Source organism: Homalodisca vitripennis, chromosome 4 (genome assembly GCF_021130785.1).
Source record: "Homalodisca vitripennis isolate AUS2020 chromosome 4, UT_GWSS_2.1, whole genome shotgun sequence".
Taxonomy (NCBI): Eukaryota; Metazoa; Arthropoda; class Insecta; order Hemiptera; family Cicadellidae; genus Homalodisca; species Homalodisca vitripennis.
Window position 1 is genome coordinate 64,378,775 of NC_060210.1, and position 18,498 is coordinate 64,397,272.

Consider the following 18,498-nt stretch of genomic DNA (forward strand, 5'->3'; position numbering starts at 1 on the left):
TAGTAAGGGAGTGCTAGGCCATCTTTGGCATTCTTTAAGGGTGGAGAATTTTTCCAAGAAAAAATTAATCATCTGGATCTGGGGTAGTGTATAAGCATACAGAGTGTGGGCGGGAAGGCAGCAGGACTGTCACGTTAAGCCATCTAGCCTATCAACATTTCAATTCTCAGAAAAAAAGGGGGAGGAAAATAGTATCTGTAAAGCAGGGACTTTCCAAAATCCATTAGTTTTTTGTTACTGTTGAACAGTATAAACCCTTGCTATATTTTTATAAAAAGTTGTGAATAAAGCCTCATGTGAGAGTATAGGTTGCATGGGACTTGGGCCATAAATATATATTTATTTATAAGTTATTTATATTTATACATGTTATAGTTTCTCCATGTATAATGGTTTTGGTATGGAATTTGGGCCCACAAGGTTTTCTTTACTTCCAATGTAAAACTTATGGGAGAACATGGAAACCTACCTTTTTGGTGATTCTTCTTTTTCAAGATTTGAAACAAGAGTGACACCTTGATTTGCAGGTGGTGAAAGAGTCATCAAGCTCGGAGCCTAGCCTGCGCAGTAACTCTACATCTACTCCTAGTGCGCCTAGACGCCACCTGCAGTACCGTGCATCCCTCACATCCGGTAACGTGGACCACTTACACTCCCACCTGCTACTATACTGTGGCGTGTATGACAGCCAACGGGCACTATACGCACTGCAGACTGTACGCAATATGCTGGCCACCAACGCACGGGCCTTTCTCTGCTCCTCCTCCACTACTGGTCTTGTTTCAAGGTGAGTCATCACATTACCAATGACAAAATTATTATTTTATTTCAGACTGTTTCTATTCCTCCATTTTTAATTTTGAGTTATGTTGGTGTAAAACCCAGAAACTGTTTAGTGTTAACCCTGCAAAGAACTTACTTTTTAAAAGAAGTATATATGTATCAGATGTCTACATTTTCATTAAAGTAAAATTATTTGATTTAAAACTTGTTATTTAGAACACAGTTATTACTAATGTTCAGGTATGTATCATACTGTATGTCCATCTTACCCAAACATCCCATTAATGAGGATATTTGTAAATCGGCAGAAACAAGTGGTAGTCTGATGATGATACCAGGCGGACTGTGTGGAGGGTGATTGGACATTATAGGCCATGGGTTAACACGAGCAATCTCTTATTTTGTTTCTTTTAGTTCTATTTTCACAGTGAATCCCTCCATAAAGTCAATTTTAGCTCACATAACCTTGTTTATTTACATTCAAAAAACTGGATAGCACAAATCTCGCCAAGCTCCAGTTGTTTAAACATTCCAAACAATCACAGAAAATATAAGACACATAAAGTGTTACATTGTAGTAGTATCAAACAAAACCGTTCCTATTCTTCGAACACACTCTGTATATTACATTTATGTTTTATGTCTGCCTTGGTCACAGATCTCCTCTGCTGAAACTCGTGGCGAGACACCGTAAGTCTATCTTCGGCCGAGGGTTCCTAGGAGAACTAGACGCTAGCAGCACTCGCAGTTCCATGTACCTGGAAGTTATCATCACGACCTGTCTGTACTACATGCGCAGTTACTATCCCAACCTGGGACAGAACAGACTCACTGCGGAGGAGATACATGCTAACAGACAAGTAGGGACATTAGATTATGTCGAAAATTTGAACTCATAATTTAAACATTGACATTAAACACACACAAAATTGTATCTTTACCACATCCTGCATGTTGATCCATTTAGATATTTGTCTGTCTCCTTGTGTGTTTTCTACAAGTATGTTTCAACACATAAATATTTTAGGTTGCAATATGTTTTAGTTCTACATAGGCTTACCTTTTATATTTTTTAGTATCCAATAGAATTTTTTACTGTTTAAAATTTGTGAAGAATTTTTAATTTGGGCTTTTTTACTGTGATTAGATAAGATAAAAAAATAAAGTGAAAAAAATATATTCATGCATAAATTCACTTAAATATGGTTACATTAGCTCAGTAAAGGAAGATTTTATTAGTTGTTTTATCTGATTCGAGTAAGGTACAATATCTTCAAGAGCTTATTATTTTGTGTTTCTTAAAAATTTTACAATGTTTTAATTTCTAACCCATAACGTATTTTAATTAATTGAATAAAGGTGCACAAGATATTCAAATTTACACATATAACATTATCTAGGTTAAAGTAAGCACAAAATCAGAGGAAGAAATCAGGTTGAGGATAATGAAACTTTGTGTTACTGATTTTGCGTATCAATGAACAATGGAAAACATCCTAAACCTTCACAATCTTTTGATCCTTTTAAGGATTTAATGCTTCTAAATGATCAAAAATTAACTTAAAAAAGAATTTAATGAAGTGATATTGAATTTTGATTCTAATAGATTTTTTGTTTCATTTTATACATTTAACAATTTTTCAAAATTTTAACCTGCATATTTCAAATACTTAGTTTTAAATATGTCCAAAATTCAATAACACCCTGTAAATCGCTGGACAGGTTCAGATTAGCAGTGTTGAACTGTTGTCACTGGTGTGCTACGAGCTAACGGCCATTGTGAGGGACAGTGGACGTGGACTGGCCTGCTACCTGGCGGACCTGCTGTCTCGCATCAAGCTGCAGAAGATCACCCTACACTGTGTCCTCACGAGTATCCCCTCCTCACGAGATTTGCCTCGCTCCTTCACCCATGAGATACTTGCCTTCAACGATAACACAGACGAGAGCTTGGCATCTCAGGGAGAGGCCTTCCAGGTGCAGATACTCAGGTCAGTAACAGTTCTTACGAAACTGAAATATCATTAGCACAGATGGAATATAAAATTAATATACAAAATGATTGTTTTACAACAAATTAAACGCCAATTGAATGCTTGTATAGAATATGAAATTGAAATCTTTTGGATATTAGTGATTCTATAAGTTTTTCAGGGAGAAATTTAGTTTATTAGGGGGGTAAATTGACGAGGGGCTAGTTGTAGTGAGCTATGATCACTAGAAGAACAAACAGGCCAAGAGAATGATGTGACCAAGAACATAAATTTACTAGAGAGTTTGATAGATCAGTAGGGTAAGGATTGAAATTGGAGGATTGTTCAGAAGCGCAGCCTAGAGTTTGCTTACTTTCAGATTAGTGATGAGCACTTGCACTTATAATTATTGTATTTAATTATGTGACAATATTTTATGATTTAGTCGGTCGTCCAATAAAGTTAAATGTAGAGAATATATAATAGAATATGTTAATAGAGTAAAAACAGTATGTTTATTCCAGTTTGATGGTTATAAATCAATAAATTTACAAATTACTACATTTTTGCAGCACTTTCATAACAATGTAGGACTACCATCGGTGGGACATTGAGTATCACTATTGAATTCTATTGTAGTAAGGCATTGCAACCATTGAAGTTACTGAATATTAACTGTTTAACTTAACGACAGTAAATGTTGTAAATTAAATTATTTATTAGGCCATTAAAACATTTTACTGTTATAAGGCTTGTCAAGATATAAACACACTAAATACTAAAAAACAATTAAAAAACTACCTATGACCCTAGTTACACATAGTTAAACCTGGGTGAAGTATTGATATTTCACATCTAAATTATTTTTTGCTGAATTCGGACAATAATGATTAAAAGTATAAATTTAAGTTTGAAGCATACATTCTTTACTAGTTTTATGAAGACATGTAATGTAGGGAATCTCTCTTCACAGTAATGGTAGTTTATTTAAAAAATGGGGTTGTTTTGTGTAGAGGCACATGTAGAGAATGAATCTTTCATGTTATGTAGTTATTATGGGAAATAAAGGGATTGGATTGTATTATTTTACAGGTTTGAGTTAATACTTCCATTATGTAAATACTTCTCACTGTCAAAATGTTTAGCTAAAAAGGCGGCCTGTACATGATTCATTAAATTTTAAATTTCCTAGAATTCGGGTTGCTCTTTTTTGAGTTTTTAAAATCCTTTCAATAAATGGTGAACTTCTCCAGCAAAAAATTTTGTATCTTATTACGGAATTAAAATAGCCAAAATATATAGTTTTTGCCCTTCTTAAATCCGTCAAATTTCTAATTTTATGAATAGTGTAACATTCTACATTAAGTTTCCCATTAATTCCCCGATGTGATTTTCCCACCCAGATTGTCATTCAAGGTAACGCTAGAAATTTCCAAATTTTTATGAAAGTTAAACTATTTTGGTGAAAAGTTATTTCAATTTATTTCCTAAAATTTTTAGTAAAGTTTAAATTAAATTGTATAATAGATGATCAATGTGTCTAACTTTATCACTGAGGAACTCTGGCTCTGGACTCCACAACTTTCGCACACTAGTTTCTAATATTTCAGTAGAAAATACTTGTCAATATTACCAATTACTGGAATTTTGCAGTAATATATGTAAACTCTGGCTGGTCACTTCCGAATGGTGCTGATTTCATTGTTGCATCCCTTAGGTTAGAAACTATTGAAATATCGTAAAATACTGATATAGATATCATGGAGTGGATTTACATACCAGATATTCATGTGAGAAAATAAAGATGAAATAACATGGTTTGCTATAGACAATAGACAATAGACAAATTCTTTATTTACAAATTCTTTGAGAATTGTAACTCGTCAAAATTTGTTACAGATCATATAAATACAATTGCGTAGTTTACAAACAATGAATTTACAGGTAAATGTCCAGTTTGGTTGTTAGTTTTGCTCTCTGTTCAGGTATTCTTCTAACGAGTAGAATGGATTTTGCAGCAGCCACAGCTTCACCTCCTTCTTGAATTTTGCCGCACCATGTCCCTTCAGGTCTTCTGGCAGGTGGTTCCACAGTTTTAAACCCATGTAAGAGGGCTTCTCCTCAAATAGAGAAAGTCGATGCCCAGGAAGATGAAAATCTGTCGCTCGTCTTGTGTTGTAATGATGTGTGTTACATCCTCTGGGAAAACCTCTCTCGTGCACACAGGTTACTACTGCCTCCAGCACGTACAAGGATACAACCGTCAGAATTGAGAGGTTGATAAAAGCTGGTCGACAACTCTCTCTTGGCTGTAAGTCAGCAAGTGTTCTCACTGCTTTTTTTCTGTGTTACCAGCACACGTTGGAGATTTCCTGCAGATGAATTACCCCAGACCAGGAGACCCATAGCGAAGGTTCGATTCAAATAAAGCAAAGTAGGCTGTTTTTTGCAGAGGGGGGGTACATCACTTATTGATTTTATTCTTTTAACAACATACAGTCCAGTACCTAATTTCCTGCACAGGTTGTCAATGTGCGTTGTCCATTTGAGATCTTCATCTATTGTCACTCCCAAGTACTTTGCCTCTGATGCTGCTTGGACGTTAGGCAGGTGCACAGTTTGTTCCTTTTTTGGGCCCAATATGAGTTGCTGGTTTTTTAGCTTCATTAACTACCAGGTTATTAATATGGCAGTACTGTACCGCCATGTTCATTGCAGTGAATGACTCTATCTCCAGGTTTTTCTGGGGTTCTATCGGCTAAAAGTAGAACGGTATCATCTGCATACATCAGAGTTGTAGCAAATTCATCTAAGTACTTAGGTAAATCGTTCGTAAATAGAGTAAAGAGTACAGGACCCAGAACTGATCCTTGGGGGACGCCCCTTAGAACTGGAAGTGGACTGGATCTGATGTGTGCAATTTTATTGTTTTGAGTATGCCGGATTTCAACTACCTGTTCTCTATTGGTTAGGTAACTCCTGAACCACTCAGCTTCAGTGCCCCGTACTCCCATGGTATTTAGTTTGGTCAGCAGTTGTTTCATGGTCAAGGTGTCAAAGGCTTTGCTTAAATCTAAGAATATTGCTGTTGTTGTATTTTTTAGCTTCTATTTGATCTATTACGTATTCAATAAAACTAATTAAAGCTGTCGATGTAGATTTATTTTTGGTGAAACCGTGCTGTTGATCAGTAAGCAGATTATTGTATGTCATGTAGTTTAGGAGACGATTAAAAGCACAATCTTTTCAATAACTTTAGAGAATGTTGAAATTTGCGAGATTGGGCGATAGTTTGATGCTTCAGACTGATCACCTTGTTTAAAAATGGGGATTACTTTAGATAGTTTTAGTTGATGTGGAAATCTACCAGATTGGAAGGACATGTTTTATTAGAGTGGGTTTAAAGGGTAAGGCTATTTCAATGTTTACAAGCCTTCAATAACTTTGTGAGATTTCGTCAATTCCTGCAGAGACTTTAGCTGGCAGTGAGGTTGATCGTTTTGATGACTTCTTCAATTGTTTGTGTCATAGAGATAAAAAAGAGCGAGTGTCAAGCTGCTGAATAGGACTAGGAGTTCTGTTCTTTAGAGGGTTGTTGTGTTAAAATAGCAGAGTCAGCCATGGTCGTAAAAACAGTGTTGAAATGTTCCACAATTTGCTGAGGATCGTTGATAGTTTTATTGTCAATTTTAAGTTCTTTCAGTCCTACAGACGATTTCTTGGTTCTTCTTTCATTATTTATAATATTCCAAAGGGCTTTAGTTTTATTTTCTGAACGTGCTATTCGGTCGACCGTTGACTGACGTCTGAGTTCTTTTTATCTTCAAGTCATAATTCTTTTTCTTAGTAGCAACTTCCTGCTTGTGTTCTAATGAGCCCATAAGAAGATAACGATCATTGGCACCATAAGAATTCTTGCCTCAAAGTGTGCAGTTCAGGGGTCCCATAGTTTTTCTTTGCCTTTGCATTGCTTATATATTTTTATAAGGACATGTTTGGTTCAGTGCTGATGTAACGATGTTAGAGAAATTTTTTATAAGCGATTTCAGTGTCATTACAGTTGATGACTCTTTCCCAGGTTTCATTAGACAATGCCAGTTTTAAATTGTGGATATTGTCATCATTAAAATTTCTCTTTTGTCCTTTAACATTACCAGTATCTTCTGTAAAAACATTGAGCGTGCAAATTTGGGCTGTGTGGTCAGAAATCCCAGAATTTAAGATCTTAATTGACACGTCATCCCCTTTTTGATTAGTACATACACAGTCCTATGATTATGTTAGTTTATTATTTATTTAGCTAACCTTGCATTTTATTTTTTTAAACATTGTGGCAATGGACCTTTCCCTTCTTCTCTATTATACTCGTAGTAATGTTGTCAAATTGCAATAATAGCAAAACTAATAAATGGTTTAAAGTAAACCTTTTCTGTATGTTTAATTTGTCTTGGGCGAAATAACAGATAAAATTATAAAATATATGTTGCGTGATTAACCTGAAAGGAAAGAAACGGAGATTTATTTTTTAATTTGTATATTTTATCATTGATAACTTTAAACTAATTTTTATAATAATAATGGTGAATGGAAAAGTATGAAATGGCTAAAATATGGGGATCACACCATTTTTTGACTTTTACAGTTAACTATTTTTCATTAATGCTTTGTAGTGTTACACTGTTTAAATTATATCATGTTATTTCTGTATGCTCTATTGTACAAGTGTACACTAATGTGGTGAATCCATGCAGGTTTCTGCTATCACTGATAATGTTAGAACATGAGGTGAACCAGCGGAAAGGAGAGTCAGAGGCAGAGACAAAGGAATCTCATAGTGGAGAGCTACGCTACGTGAGCGGCCGTGCCCTGCCGCAACAGCCCATGCTGCTAGCGGCCATACTGCGTGCTCTGGAGGCTCCTGGCCGTGCTGCCTGTGCACATACACACTGGACTGCGCTGGTCACGTGTGCGCTGCCTTATCTGGGCGCAGCTCTAACTCGTGTCGTCACAGCCGTTGTCAAGCAACTATGTGCCAATGTAGAGCAACTGTCCAAGGCATTCAACCCCTCGGATAGTAATGTGATCAGGTATTCATTTTTCGTTTTTCCATAAATGCCAAACAATCTTTATACTGCATATTTTTTTAAAGGTTCAAAACCTTGTAGGAGATACTTTTCAGTCTTGTATAGTCTAAGGTTGATTGATAGAGAAAGGAATCAGCCCTTCAAGTTTCATATCACAGTCTTGGCTGATGAACCAAAAGTGCTTCCTTAGTTTCACATGAATTTGAAACCATGTTGTGCAAACCCTATGACTATGCGATTTAGCAACTTCAGTTTAAATTATTTAAAGCGGTTTATGGTATCACATTTCATTGTATATTTACAACTTTAAAACTATATTTAAATACAAAACACACTTACTTGATTTTTTAACTGTAATAAATCCTTAAGAATTCATTGATGAATATTGATTTTAACCCATTGCGGATCGTGAAAACGGCGCGCGCGCGGGCCTTAGAGTACGAATTAATCCGTATTGCAACGCAGCACCCGCAGTGTTTGCACGCCTACCTGCCTGCTTAGCGCGCTCGCTAATTATACATGTTTTGTTTGTTTATGTTGTTATTTATGTTATATAAACATTATACAGATCATATTAGACAAGTATATTATACTAGAAGTATATTCATAAATATCCTCGGAAGCACTACTTTGAGCGTTTTTATTGATATTGAAATGATGTTGAAATAGAGTTTCCACATCCGGTGGTGTCCCAGGAACAATGTCTGAAATAGTCTGAACATCTGAATCATGGTCACTAGCCCGCTCGTCACTGTCAACATTAGTATCCGCGTAATTATGAAAACGTGGACAAATACGCGTGATAGAACCGTCTCCATCCTCAATAACACTATCGATATCACTTTCATCACTTCCACTTTCTAATAATAGTCTATCTAATTCAGATGATCGTAAATTGTCACCCATTTTATTTACGTACACGCACACGAGGCAAAGGAAAATAGAACGCCACGACTGTACGCCTCAGACAAACAATTTGTCGCAAATAATAACGTTATTGACCGATAACGAGGGGAGTATTTGTGGACGAGTATCAGAGATAAGATAGGAAGCCAGTCCAGGAAAACTGACTATAAATATCTCCGAGGCTTATAACAGCGATAAGCGTTCAAAACAAATGGGTCATCCGTATCACGTCATCCGCGTGAGGGTCACGTCATTGTGCTTTTGGTCCACGCCTCGCTCCGCGTCACCCTCACGTCGTTGATCCGCAATGGGTTAATGCATTGGTTGTCTGCGTTCAGGATCCAGTTTAACTTAATGCAAGCCAAGAATTTTGCTTGGCTGAACAGTATGACAACCGAGATGTATAGTGTTTATTCACAGCAATGTTCAAATCCAATGTGCTACTTTTAGTGGTTTACTACAAAATCATTATTAGGATAGTATTGACAGACTGTAAGGATGGGTAGGTTATTGGTTGTTTTGTTAGTCATCAGTAGGGTGGTTTAGTCTGCATATGAAATGTACGGTAGAAGTTTTGAAAATACTGGGGTACATCTTATACCAAAAAAAAATAAAGAAAACTGGATCTAACCTGGAACCCTGGGGTAAACCACAAGTTTCTATAGCTGTTTGTCATTTTGTACTGAGTAAAGCCACGCTGCATGTTTAAAGTAGATTTTTTTAATTTCTATTTTTCAGTTGTATTTTAAGAACAAATTTTTCGTACACTTTTAAGAAAGTTGATATGAGAGAAACCAGTCAATAGTTGCTGGGTGTAGTGGATGTCCCTATACTGAGAGGCTAACAACTGTTTATTTTGTGTTGTGTTATATTTTAGCTTACCTGACGAACCCTTTTGGTTAATTAACTACTTCCATATGATGTACAAGCTGATGATGATGTAGTTGCATCGAAACATGTCCTGAACAAACCCATTTTGATTAGCTTAACAATAGTATGTTGGAAATCAAGTCTTACATGATGTCTGTGCTTTGCAGTATGCCAGCAGATTATGCCATCACTCAAGTAGAGGCCCTGACTGTCCTCTGCCACTATTGCCTGCTGGATTCTGCCACTCCCTTCAACCTACCACTGGGATCCACCACCTCCACTCCTGCTCAGATCTTCAACAATCTCATACATGTATTCATGCCTTCACCTCTCCTCATTGTTAGTACTAATACTAATGTTCATTTATTCAATTACAACACCATTTAAAATGTCTACTGTAGAAAGAGTAGCTCTGCCAAAATTATTGCTACAAAACCATCTATTTTCTGAATATTTTAAAATGTTAACATCTTTAGCAGTAGAAATTTAATTGATAGCTATTTTTTTTTATAATAGCTAATATAAAAACTAAAGTATATATAACATAACATTTATAATTGAATAATTTAAAACTACATGTCTGCTTCTTTACAGTAAATGCATGAAATACAATGATTGTATTCATAAATGTTTTGTTAAGCTCATTTGAGATCATATTTATAAATATATGTTTACGAGTTTTTTGTAATAAAGCACAATATCACGAGTAACAGTCTAATTATAGAATAGCATAATTATAATATATTATATCCCTTGTAAATGAAAAAAAAAAACTTAAAGCTCTTCAACAATACAGTAGAGAGAGCCACAATTTAACTGCTAAAACTCTGTTTCATTGTATAAAACCACACAAAAAAGGGTATATAGCTCTACAAAAATTCAAAGCAACAATCAATACAGTAGAACCCCTCATATCCGGCCACCACGGGACCGAGCCTCTGGCCGTATAACGATTCGGCCGGATAAACCAACCTACAGTACACAACACTTGACGAAACAAAACAATTGTACTGTACTGTACTAACCGCACTGGAAATAATCAACGAACTGTTTAGAGGTTAAACCTACTAGCTCAACTGAGGACAACACAGGAAAATGTAAACAAATAGATACACCAAAATAACGCACGAGTCGTGGGAGACTAGTGCGTGCAACTGCGCGACTGCAAGCCGTGGTAAATAAATTTCGATATTGGCTTCCGGGAAGTGGCCGGATAAACCGAGGTGCGGTAAAACCGAGGCCGGATATGAGGGGTTCTACTGTAACATGTAAATTACGTTTTAACTTCCATCAAATGTCAGGATTCACAACCTTTGGAAGTTTCTCTACTTTACACACAGGGCTTGCAACCAAGTGCAAACTTCTCTTTCTATATCTACATTTAACTTTTGAGAAACAGTGTGTCTATAACGTTTATAAAAACACCTTAATTTTGCAGAACAAAGACAAGATAGAGCCGCAAGTGAGTGCACGGAAAGCAGTGCTGGGCAACTTGCCGAGAGTAATAGCCAGTGTGGCAGTGCTGTGGCAGGCCCTCACACAGCGGAAAGAAAGGTAACTACTTATTTTTTTATCTTCATCATAGACAGGCTTGGGAGGCTACATTAAAATGTAGTATGGTTCAAAATATTTTATTGTAAAATTTTATTAAAATTACTGCGCTATAAGGTTCTGATAATTCTCTGTAGTTATTATCTGAATAGTCAGAACTCTTTCCATTTAGGTCTGTGTATTATTTTTATTGTATTAGTTATACAAAATATAACCCATTGTCATATATAATCTAAGGTACAGAAAATGTAAAAATCCAAGTTACATTGGCTGGTTGAATTCAGACATTGAAAATAACTGCCACTTTTATTATGATTATCCTTATTTTCACTTTCCGATGTCATATTCTTTAAAATAGTCTTTACTGGCTGTTTTTCCAAGATTTAAGAGAGTTGTAAATCATCAGTATTTGCTTCCTTTGATAGAATCAAAGTATATTGAATTTAAACTTTTTGGATCAATCATTTTTGTATACTGTCCAGCCACTAGCTGTTTTTGTATTGCCCCAGTCATAACTTTAGTAACAGATCTGAAATGGTTCTAAGTGAAAAATAATCAACTTGGATGGAGAACTATTCAAGAAAATATTATTATTGTATTGATTGGGATAATGAAAAGTCTGATGTGATTTTGGAAATGATGAAGTAAATGTTCAATTCAAGGTAACCAACCTTTCAATTTGAAGTAAGCGGCTGTGTTACTTCAAACTTTTGCATATTAACTTGAGGTCAATGACCATTAACAGTCATATTGTTTAGTATTGGATAGATATGACAAGTTGTGTGTGTAGGGAGAGTGAGAACTGTGAGGCTGGCAGTCCACGGGTGGTGAGACAACAGCTGCTGGAGTTTCTGAGCCCTGTGGCACTACATCACGGCACCAGCTTCCTGGCAGCCATGGCAGTGGTGTGGCGAGAACGGAGGCCCTCCACCCTGCAGACAAACTACGCGGTTAGTGCAATCAGTCTACCATTATTCTGAATAAATTGACAAATTTTATTAATCTGGCTGATTATCTTAACAGGATTCTCTGTTAAAACTCTTTTTTTGAGGGAGAGGCAGGAAAAATGCAATTACGCACCCATGTGGCCAGCCTGTAGTGTGGGACTCCCCTAAAAATCTGGTTTACCCACTAAAAAAACTATTGGTTTTCTTAAAAGTATTATTAATAATCATGATATATAATTTTTGGAGTTCTTTTGGTTTTTCTGCCTGTTTCAAAGAGGAAAAAAGAGGATAAAGTATGCAATATAACTATATAAAAATATATATTGAGTAAATTTTACTTTCTAACAAGAAGGAGCAATGTTCAATAATTATTAGTGAATGTTACAACTGAGGCACAACAGCTGCAGTCTGATCTGGCTGACTGCCCCAAAAGTAGGTGTGCATGCTCCATTTCAAATGTTTTTTCACAACAATAAAAAGAGATATTATGCCATATGATGTATTTTTCTAATTCCTTATAGACCATAAAACAAGAAAAAAATAATTTTTTGTCAAAATTGGTAATTTTTAGTAGGGAATCCCCTTAACAATTATTGAAATACTTAAAATTGTGCTCCACTTTGTCATATTTCGTAACGGTTCTTGTTTATTGTTTAATAAATTAAATTGTAGTTTTCACAAACATACTCTTGTACTGAAAATTTTTCTTATAAAGTTGTATAGAATTGTACAAGGAAAAGTGATGTACTATGATAAAACTAGTTAATTTTGGGAATTATATTTTGCTTTTGAAGTTTTTACTTGTTTTGGAAACTTAAAGAATGTTTCATATAACTATATGGCTTTTTTGGTAACTCAACATTTATTATCTACCCAAACTTTTTTTTTTGTATTTATTATCATTCTCATTTTGTTATATGAGGTGTGTCCAAAAAGTATCCGACCTTAACGTCTGGCATGAACTGACGTTACTCGGCGGCAACAGCAATCTGGTCCCCTTCAAAGTATTCCCCTCCATAAGCCACTACCTTATTCCAACGCTCCTCCCACTTCCGGAAACACTCCTTAAATTCATTTTGCGGAATGGCTAATAGGTCCTTCGTCGCATTTTGTTTTATTTGTTCAACATCGTCAAATCTTTTTCCTTTCAAAGGAATTTTTAATTTTGGAAATAGCCAGAAGTCTCACAAGGAGCTACGTCAGGACTATAGGGAGGTTGTCGTAGTTGGTTGATGTCGTGTTTGACCAAAAAACGCTGAATAAGATTTGAGGAATGAGCTGGCGCGTTGTCGTTATACAGGATCCAGTCACGGCTTGTCCACAGTTCAGGTCGTTTCCTTCGCACTGCATCTCGTAGCTGCCTTAGGACCTCAAGATAATACTCCTTATTCACTGTCTGGCCTCTTGGAGCATATTCGTCATGAACAACACCGTCCTGTCAAAAAAAACTGTCAGCATTGTCTTGACATTGCTTCGACTTTGTCTTGCTTTTTTCGGCCGTTGCTCTTCGCGAGTTTTCCACTGTGAAGATTGAGCCTTTGTTTCAGGGTCGTAGCCATAAACCCCATGACTCATCACCAGTAATAACTTTTTTAAATAGCCCTGGGTCACTTTTTATCAAATCCAGATTGTCCTGTGCGATTTCAAGTCGACAGTTTTTTTGGTCTTCTGTCAGCAGCAGAGGAACAAATTTTGCCGAATCACGGTTCATTTTTAAATCTTCATGTAAAATGTTACAAACTGATGATTTTGGTATTCCTAAATCTTCTTCCAGCTCTCAGACAGTCAATCGACTGTTTTCATTAATTGCTGCAAGAACACGTTCAACATTTTCAGCATTTCTGGCCGTTGAAGGCCTGCCAGATCGGTCATCACTCTCCACTGATATGCGGCCATTTTTAAACCGCTTAAACCACTCTTTTATTTGTGTATTGCCCATAGAAACGTCACCATAAACTTTCCATATCTCATAGTAATTGTCTCTGATGCTGAATGGCAAAGTGTTTGGCAAAATTTAATGCAAATGCGCTGCTCAACACATTCATATTGAAATGCGATGCACACACAGCAGTACTGTACAGAACAGAGCGCTGTGACTCACTGAGTGACCGGATCGTATTCAATGCCTAATATGGGAAGGAGTAGGCTCGCCCCTCCCCTCCAATAACCGGTTCGAGCCGGTCAGTTACGCCGCGGTCGGATACTTTTTGGACAGACCTCGTATATTATTAATTTTCATCTCCAGAGTTCAAATTAAGTTTTCATCTCATTATAATTTAGTGTTTCAATCTCCAAGGTAGATGACTTATCCTGTGTAAGTCTTGCTATGGTCATCTAACATCGGTTATAGCACCTTCGGCAACTAGAGCTTTGTTAAAGTAATATTCAAGTTATCTTTGATTGGTAAAAAGATAGTATGTGCAGTTGGACCATTGATTTCAACATCTCACAATTTAATTAGACACTATAGCCAAACTGGTCCTTTCTGATTCAGGCTCCATGTAAATCCCTTGCACTTTTTCAGGCACTATTAGTCATTAGGCAATTAATTAATGACTCAGTTGATAGTACCAAACAAGAAGGCAGTACATAATTCTCATTATACTCGTCTTTTACTCATCTTCATTTTAAAATTTACATTTGGGCGTGTTAGCAATCCTATACAGTAATAATTATTACAGTGCATCATATAACATTACAGTTAGTACTAACAGTGTGATGTACATAGGTACTGGCCCAGGCGAGTGAAGGTCAACAGGTGCTGGTGCAGCTGCTGAGTGCTATCAAGGCTATGCCAATAGATACTCTGGTACAGACTCTACACCAGGTGGTCAAACAGCCTGCCATGAACCAGGTAACTGTTGGCTTAATTACAGTACCAAAAATTAGCAGGTATTTTTCTCATAGTGTTTCCAATGACTGAAAACTTGCTGAGGGCCATTAGACCATGCTCTGTGTCTTAACACTAAGGGTATTCGACTATAAAGAAAATTGCTAAGAAAGTATGTTTTATTTAATACCAGTTTTTATGTTAGTATTATAAAAAACGCCAAAAAAGGTCTTGAGAATGGAAGAAATACTTTATTTATTACAAAAGTGAAATGTGCAGCTTTACCTGAAAAGTAAATGGGGCTGACAAAAAACAAAATCCTCATAATTTGACTAAAAAGGGTAAAATGAAGTCTTCTCATAAGCTGTCTGGTTTTTGTGATAAAACTGTTATAATATACTAAAAGTGAAATGTTATATCTAATTTATTTATTTATTGTGAAAGAGTTTTGTCTTACTCTTAACAGCTTTTTATTGATAGTCCAGTCAATGACGGTAAAAAAGTGTATCCCACACCAATGGTGTGGAAGGTTCCATCTTAAAGGCAGCTCTCCTCACTAATAAGGGCAATGGTTAAAGGCTTGTCAAGAGTCCAAAACTGTTTTCATTTTGGCCACCTGAGCATCGGTTTGAGCAGTTGTTAGGCATCTGATGCTGTGTAGCCTTCAACAAACTCCCGGCCTTCTTTAAACATTTTGTGCCACTCAAAAACTCTTGTGCGGCTTAAGGCATCATCCTCAAAAGCCTGTTTAATGAGTTCAAGGGCCTTGACGTGCATTTCCCGAGTTTAAAGCTAAACTTCAAAGCGCAGCATTGCTCGACGGTCCACTCCATAATTGTGCGGTGACATGACATCATAAAAAATTTCACTTTAAAAAATTCACCTTCTGTCCCAACGCATGCCCTCAGACGACTGAATTAAAGTGTGCCGAGTGATGGTGGACCCCTCTACTGAGGCCAACTGGTTGGACTCTCCTCCACCACTCCGTTTAAGATACGGCGAACCAGTCCCAATACTCTGAACAGAAGAAAGTCTTGAGCGAGGAACAAAACTGTCGTGGGTGAAAATTTCACAAGAAAATTTGGATTACGTCCACAAAGATGAACGTTTTCTCGACAATGTTATTACTTGCAATGAATCATGAATATTTCAGACTTTTTCTTGTTTCCGTGAACGAAAAAGGAGCTCAAAGGACATTGGTTCGACTTTATTGAGGCGGTTCAAGAGGCAACGCAAAGGTTCTCAACAGTATTCTGGAAATTGACTAGCAGCAGGCTTTTGACGAGTGGCAGACGTACCGAACTAAATATATTGATAAAGGAGGGTTGTATTTGAAGATTATTAAGTAACTGTAATGATACCTGTAATAAATTTTTATTTTTGGAACCAGTCCCGATACTAATTGAACCGACTCTGTATATAGCAGAGGCTGATATTTCAAACTAGAGGTGGCGGAACTGTAACATTCCACTAGTCTGGAGGTAGTGGAATAAATATTTTCCAGAAGAAAGGGTGGTGCGGAGATCCTTCCTTGGGAATTTTTGAAAATATGAGGTCTATAAAGAATGTTTTTATGTATTTCTGAAGTGCAGAAGAAATTGTATTGTGTAAAACAAAAGTGCTTAATTTCTTAGAGAGGTATTGGAACTCCATTTGGATTCATTCCACCTGAAATTAAGAACTATATGTGTATAAATTATAAATTAAATATAAATAATTATTAAATCTAAGTATAATAATTTTCACACAATATTAATTAAATATACGTTATCTTAGCCTTAATTGGAAAAATAATTTATTCAGGAATTAGTTACAATGTAAAATACTAAAGGGATAATTAATACCTGTGTTTACATGCTATTTTAAATTCATAAGTTTAGTCAAGCTTAAAATCGTATGTTTGGTTTCATCTTGATTCAGATGTAAATTTTTGATGAATAGTCCTTTTATAATTTATTTTCCTAAAGTATTGGTTAGTACTGAGAGTGTTTTGCAGCAAACTGCGATGAGTGTGGAGGTGAGCGCTCTGGAACTGTTCTTACACTACATCCAGTTGATTCCTGGGGTGAGCCTGGCAGAGAGTTGGGGCTCACTGTTAGCCTTGCTGCGCGAGGGACCCTCCCTCTCACCCCCCGCCCAGTTCCTGCTGGTGGGAGTTCTAAGTCAGTTTGTAAACCGCTGCCCCGCCCTCGCTGACAAGAAGGATGTCCGTGACCTTCAGGACATTACTGCTAAGGTTAGTTTTTGGACAGCCTTTGTTTGATTAGGTTGACTTTATTAACCAACTGGTATTCAGGTGTTGCCAACACATTCAAATTGTATAGTGTGCTTCCTCAGTTAATTGTTTTTTTTTTTTTTTTTTTATACATATTCTTTAAATATTGAAACCGAATTAAGTTTTAACCATCCAAATGGCAGGAGTAAAAATTTCTCAGTTGTGAGCAATGTTTATCTAAATGTAGGAAACTTTCTCAAATATTGGGAAAAAATATTATTTGTCACTTAAGCATATGCATACTTTAATGAAAGGGTAATTTATAAAAAGTAAAAGAGCTAATGTTTGATTCCTTTTATATAATGTTCAAAAACAAATATTAAAACAATGTTTTTACAACTAAAAATAATTTCACATTCAATAACATGTCTGTTCTTTTTCTTTTAAGAAACTATATTAAAAAATGTATAATTTGTTTCCGGACAAAAATGTATTTAACTTGTATTTTTTTCATTTAGTATTTAGGTGATTTCTATAAAAAAAGAACAATTGGGCAAATACTCTGTTTTAATATATACAAGGAAGATGTCGTAAAAATTACCATGTACTCAAACAATGAAATAAAATGGCTAAGACTATAACAAATATTATTTTTTTAAATTTAAAATTGTACATAAAATCATTTACTGTTTTCATATTTTATTTTTCTCCTAGGATAATATATTAAGAAATTATTGAATAAAAAAGCAAAAGAACACTTATTCACAATTATTATTAGGTCTAGTAAATATAATTGTACACATCTAGACCTAGGCTTTTTGTATGTTTAAATGTTATCTATAATATAATTAAACAACAGTTAGTCTGATATTGGAAAATCATTAATTATACTATTTTTATGATGTTGGCTGGTAAAAGTAAATTATTAAACAATTTTTTATTACTTAAACAATACATCAAGTTAGCAAGTATTAAAGAAATTATATTATCGCATGTATTTATGTAATGTTCAAAATGTAAGTGACCGCTATTAAGCTTAAGTATAAGTACAGTATCTGTAACTTTCCGCCTCGGTCATTGTCACTGGGTAATAAAAACACACCCAGTTGTTTCTACCTCTCCTCTCCCTAGTTATTGAGCGGAATAAAATACCTAAGGAACCAGTAAGGGTTCATTTCTCCCTTACTTTCAATAAAAAATAAATATAGGTTGATTTTTTTGCTTCCAATAGTAATTCATACATAAAATATTTGTGTATTATCTTGCAGTTTTATAATGTTGATTTCTTGTATCTTTTCTGAAGTTGTTACTTCAAGATAATAAATATTACCTTTTAATG

The 18,498-nt window shown here is 35.7% G+C and overlaps 1 protein-coding gene across 4 annotated transcripts in view; it reads left to right on the forward strand.

The window, feature by feature from the left end:
• The window catches only part of LOC124359412 (protein dopey-1 homolog), a 165,103-nt gene that overhangs the window by 107,921 nt on the left and 38,684 nt on the right, over positions 1 to 18,498 (forward strand). For all 4 annotated transcript variants that reach the window (XM_046812136.1, XM_046812137.1, XM_046812138.1 and 1 more), the window contains 9 exons: positions 528 to 787; positions 1,442 to 1,643; positions 2,506 to 2,774; positions 7,508 to 7,843; positions 9,784 to 9,955; positions 11,055 to 11,170; positions 11,958 to 12,117; positions 14,843 to 14,968; positions 16,941 to 17,180. In XM_046812136.1, coding sequence (XP_046668092.1) covers positions 528 to 787; positions 1,442 to 1,643; positions 2,506 to 2,774; positions 7,508 to 7,843; positions 9,784 to 9,955; positions 11,055 to 11,170; positions 11,958 to 12,117; positions 14,843 to 14,968; positions 16,941 to 17,180 — 1,881 coding nt within the window. The remainder of the gene's footprint in view (positions 1 to 527; positions 788 to 1,441; positions 1,644 to 2,505; positions 2,775 to 7,507; positions 7,844 to 9,783; positions 9,956 to 11,054; positions 11,171 to 11,957; positions 12,118 to 14,842; positions 14,969 to 16,940; positions 17,181 to 18,498) is intronic.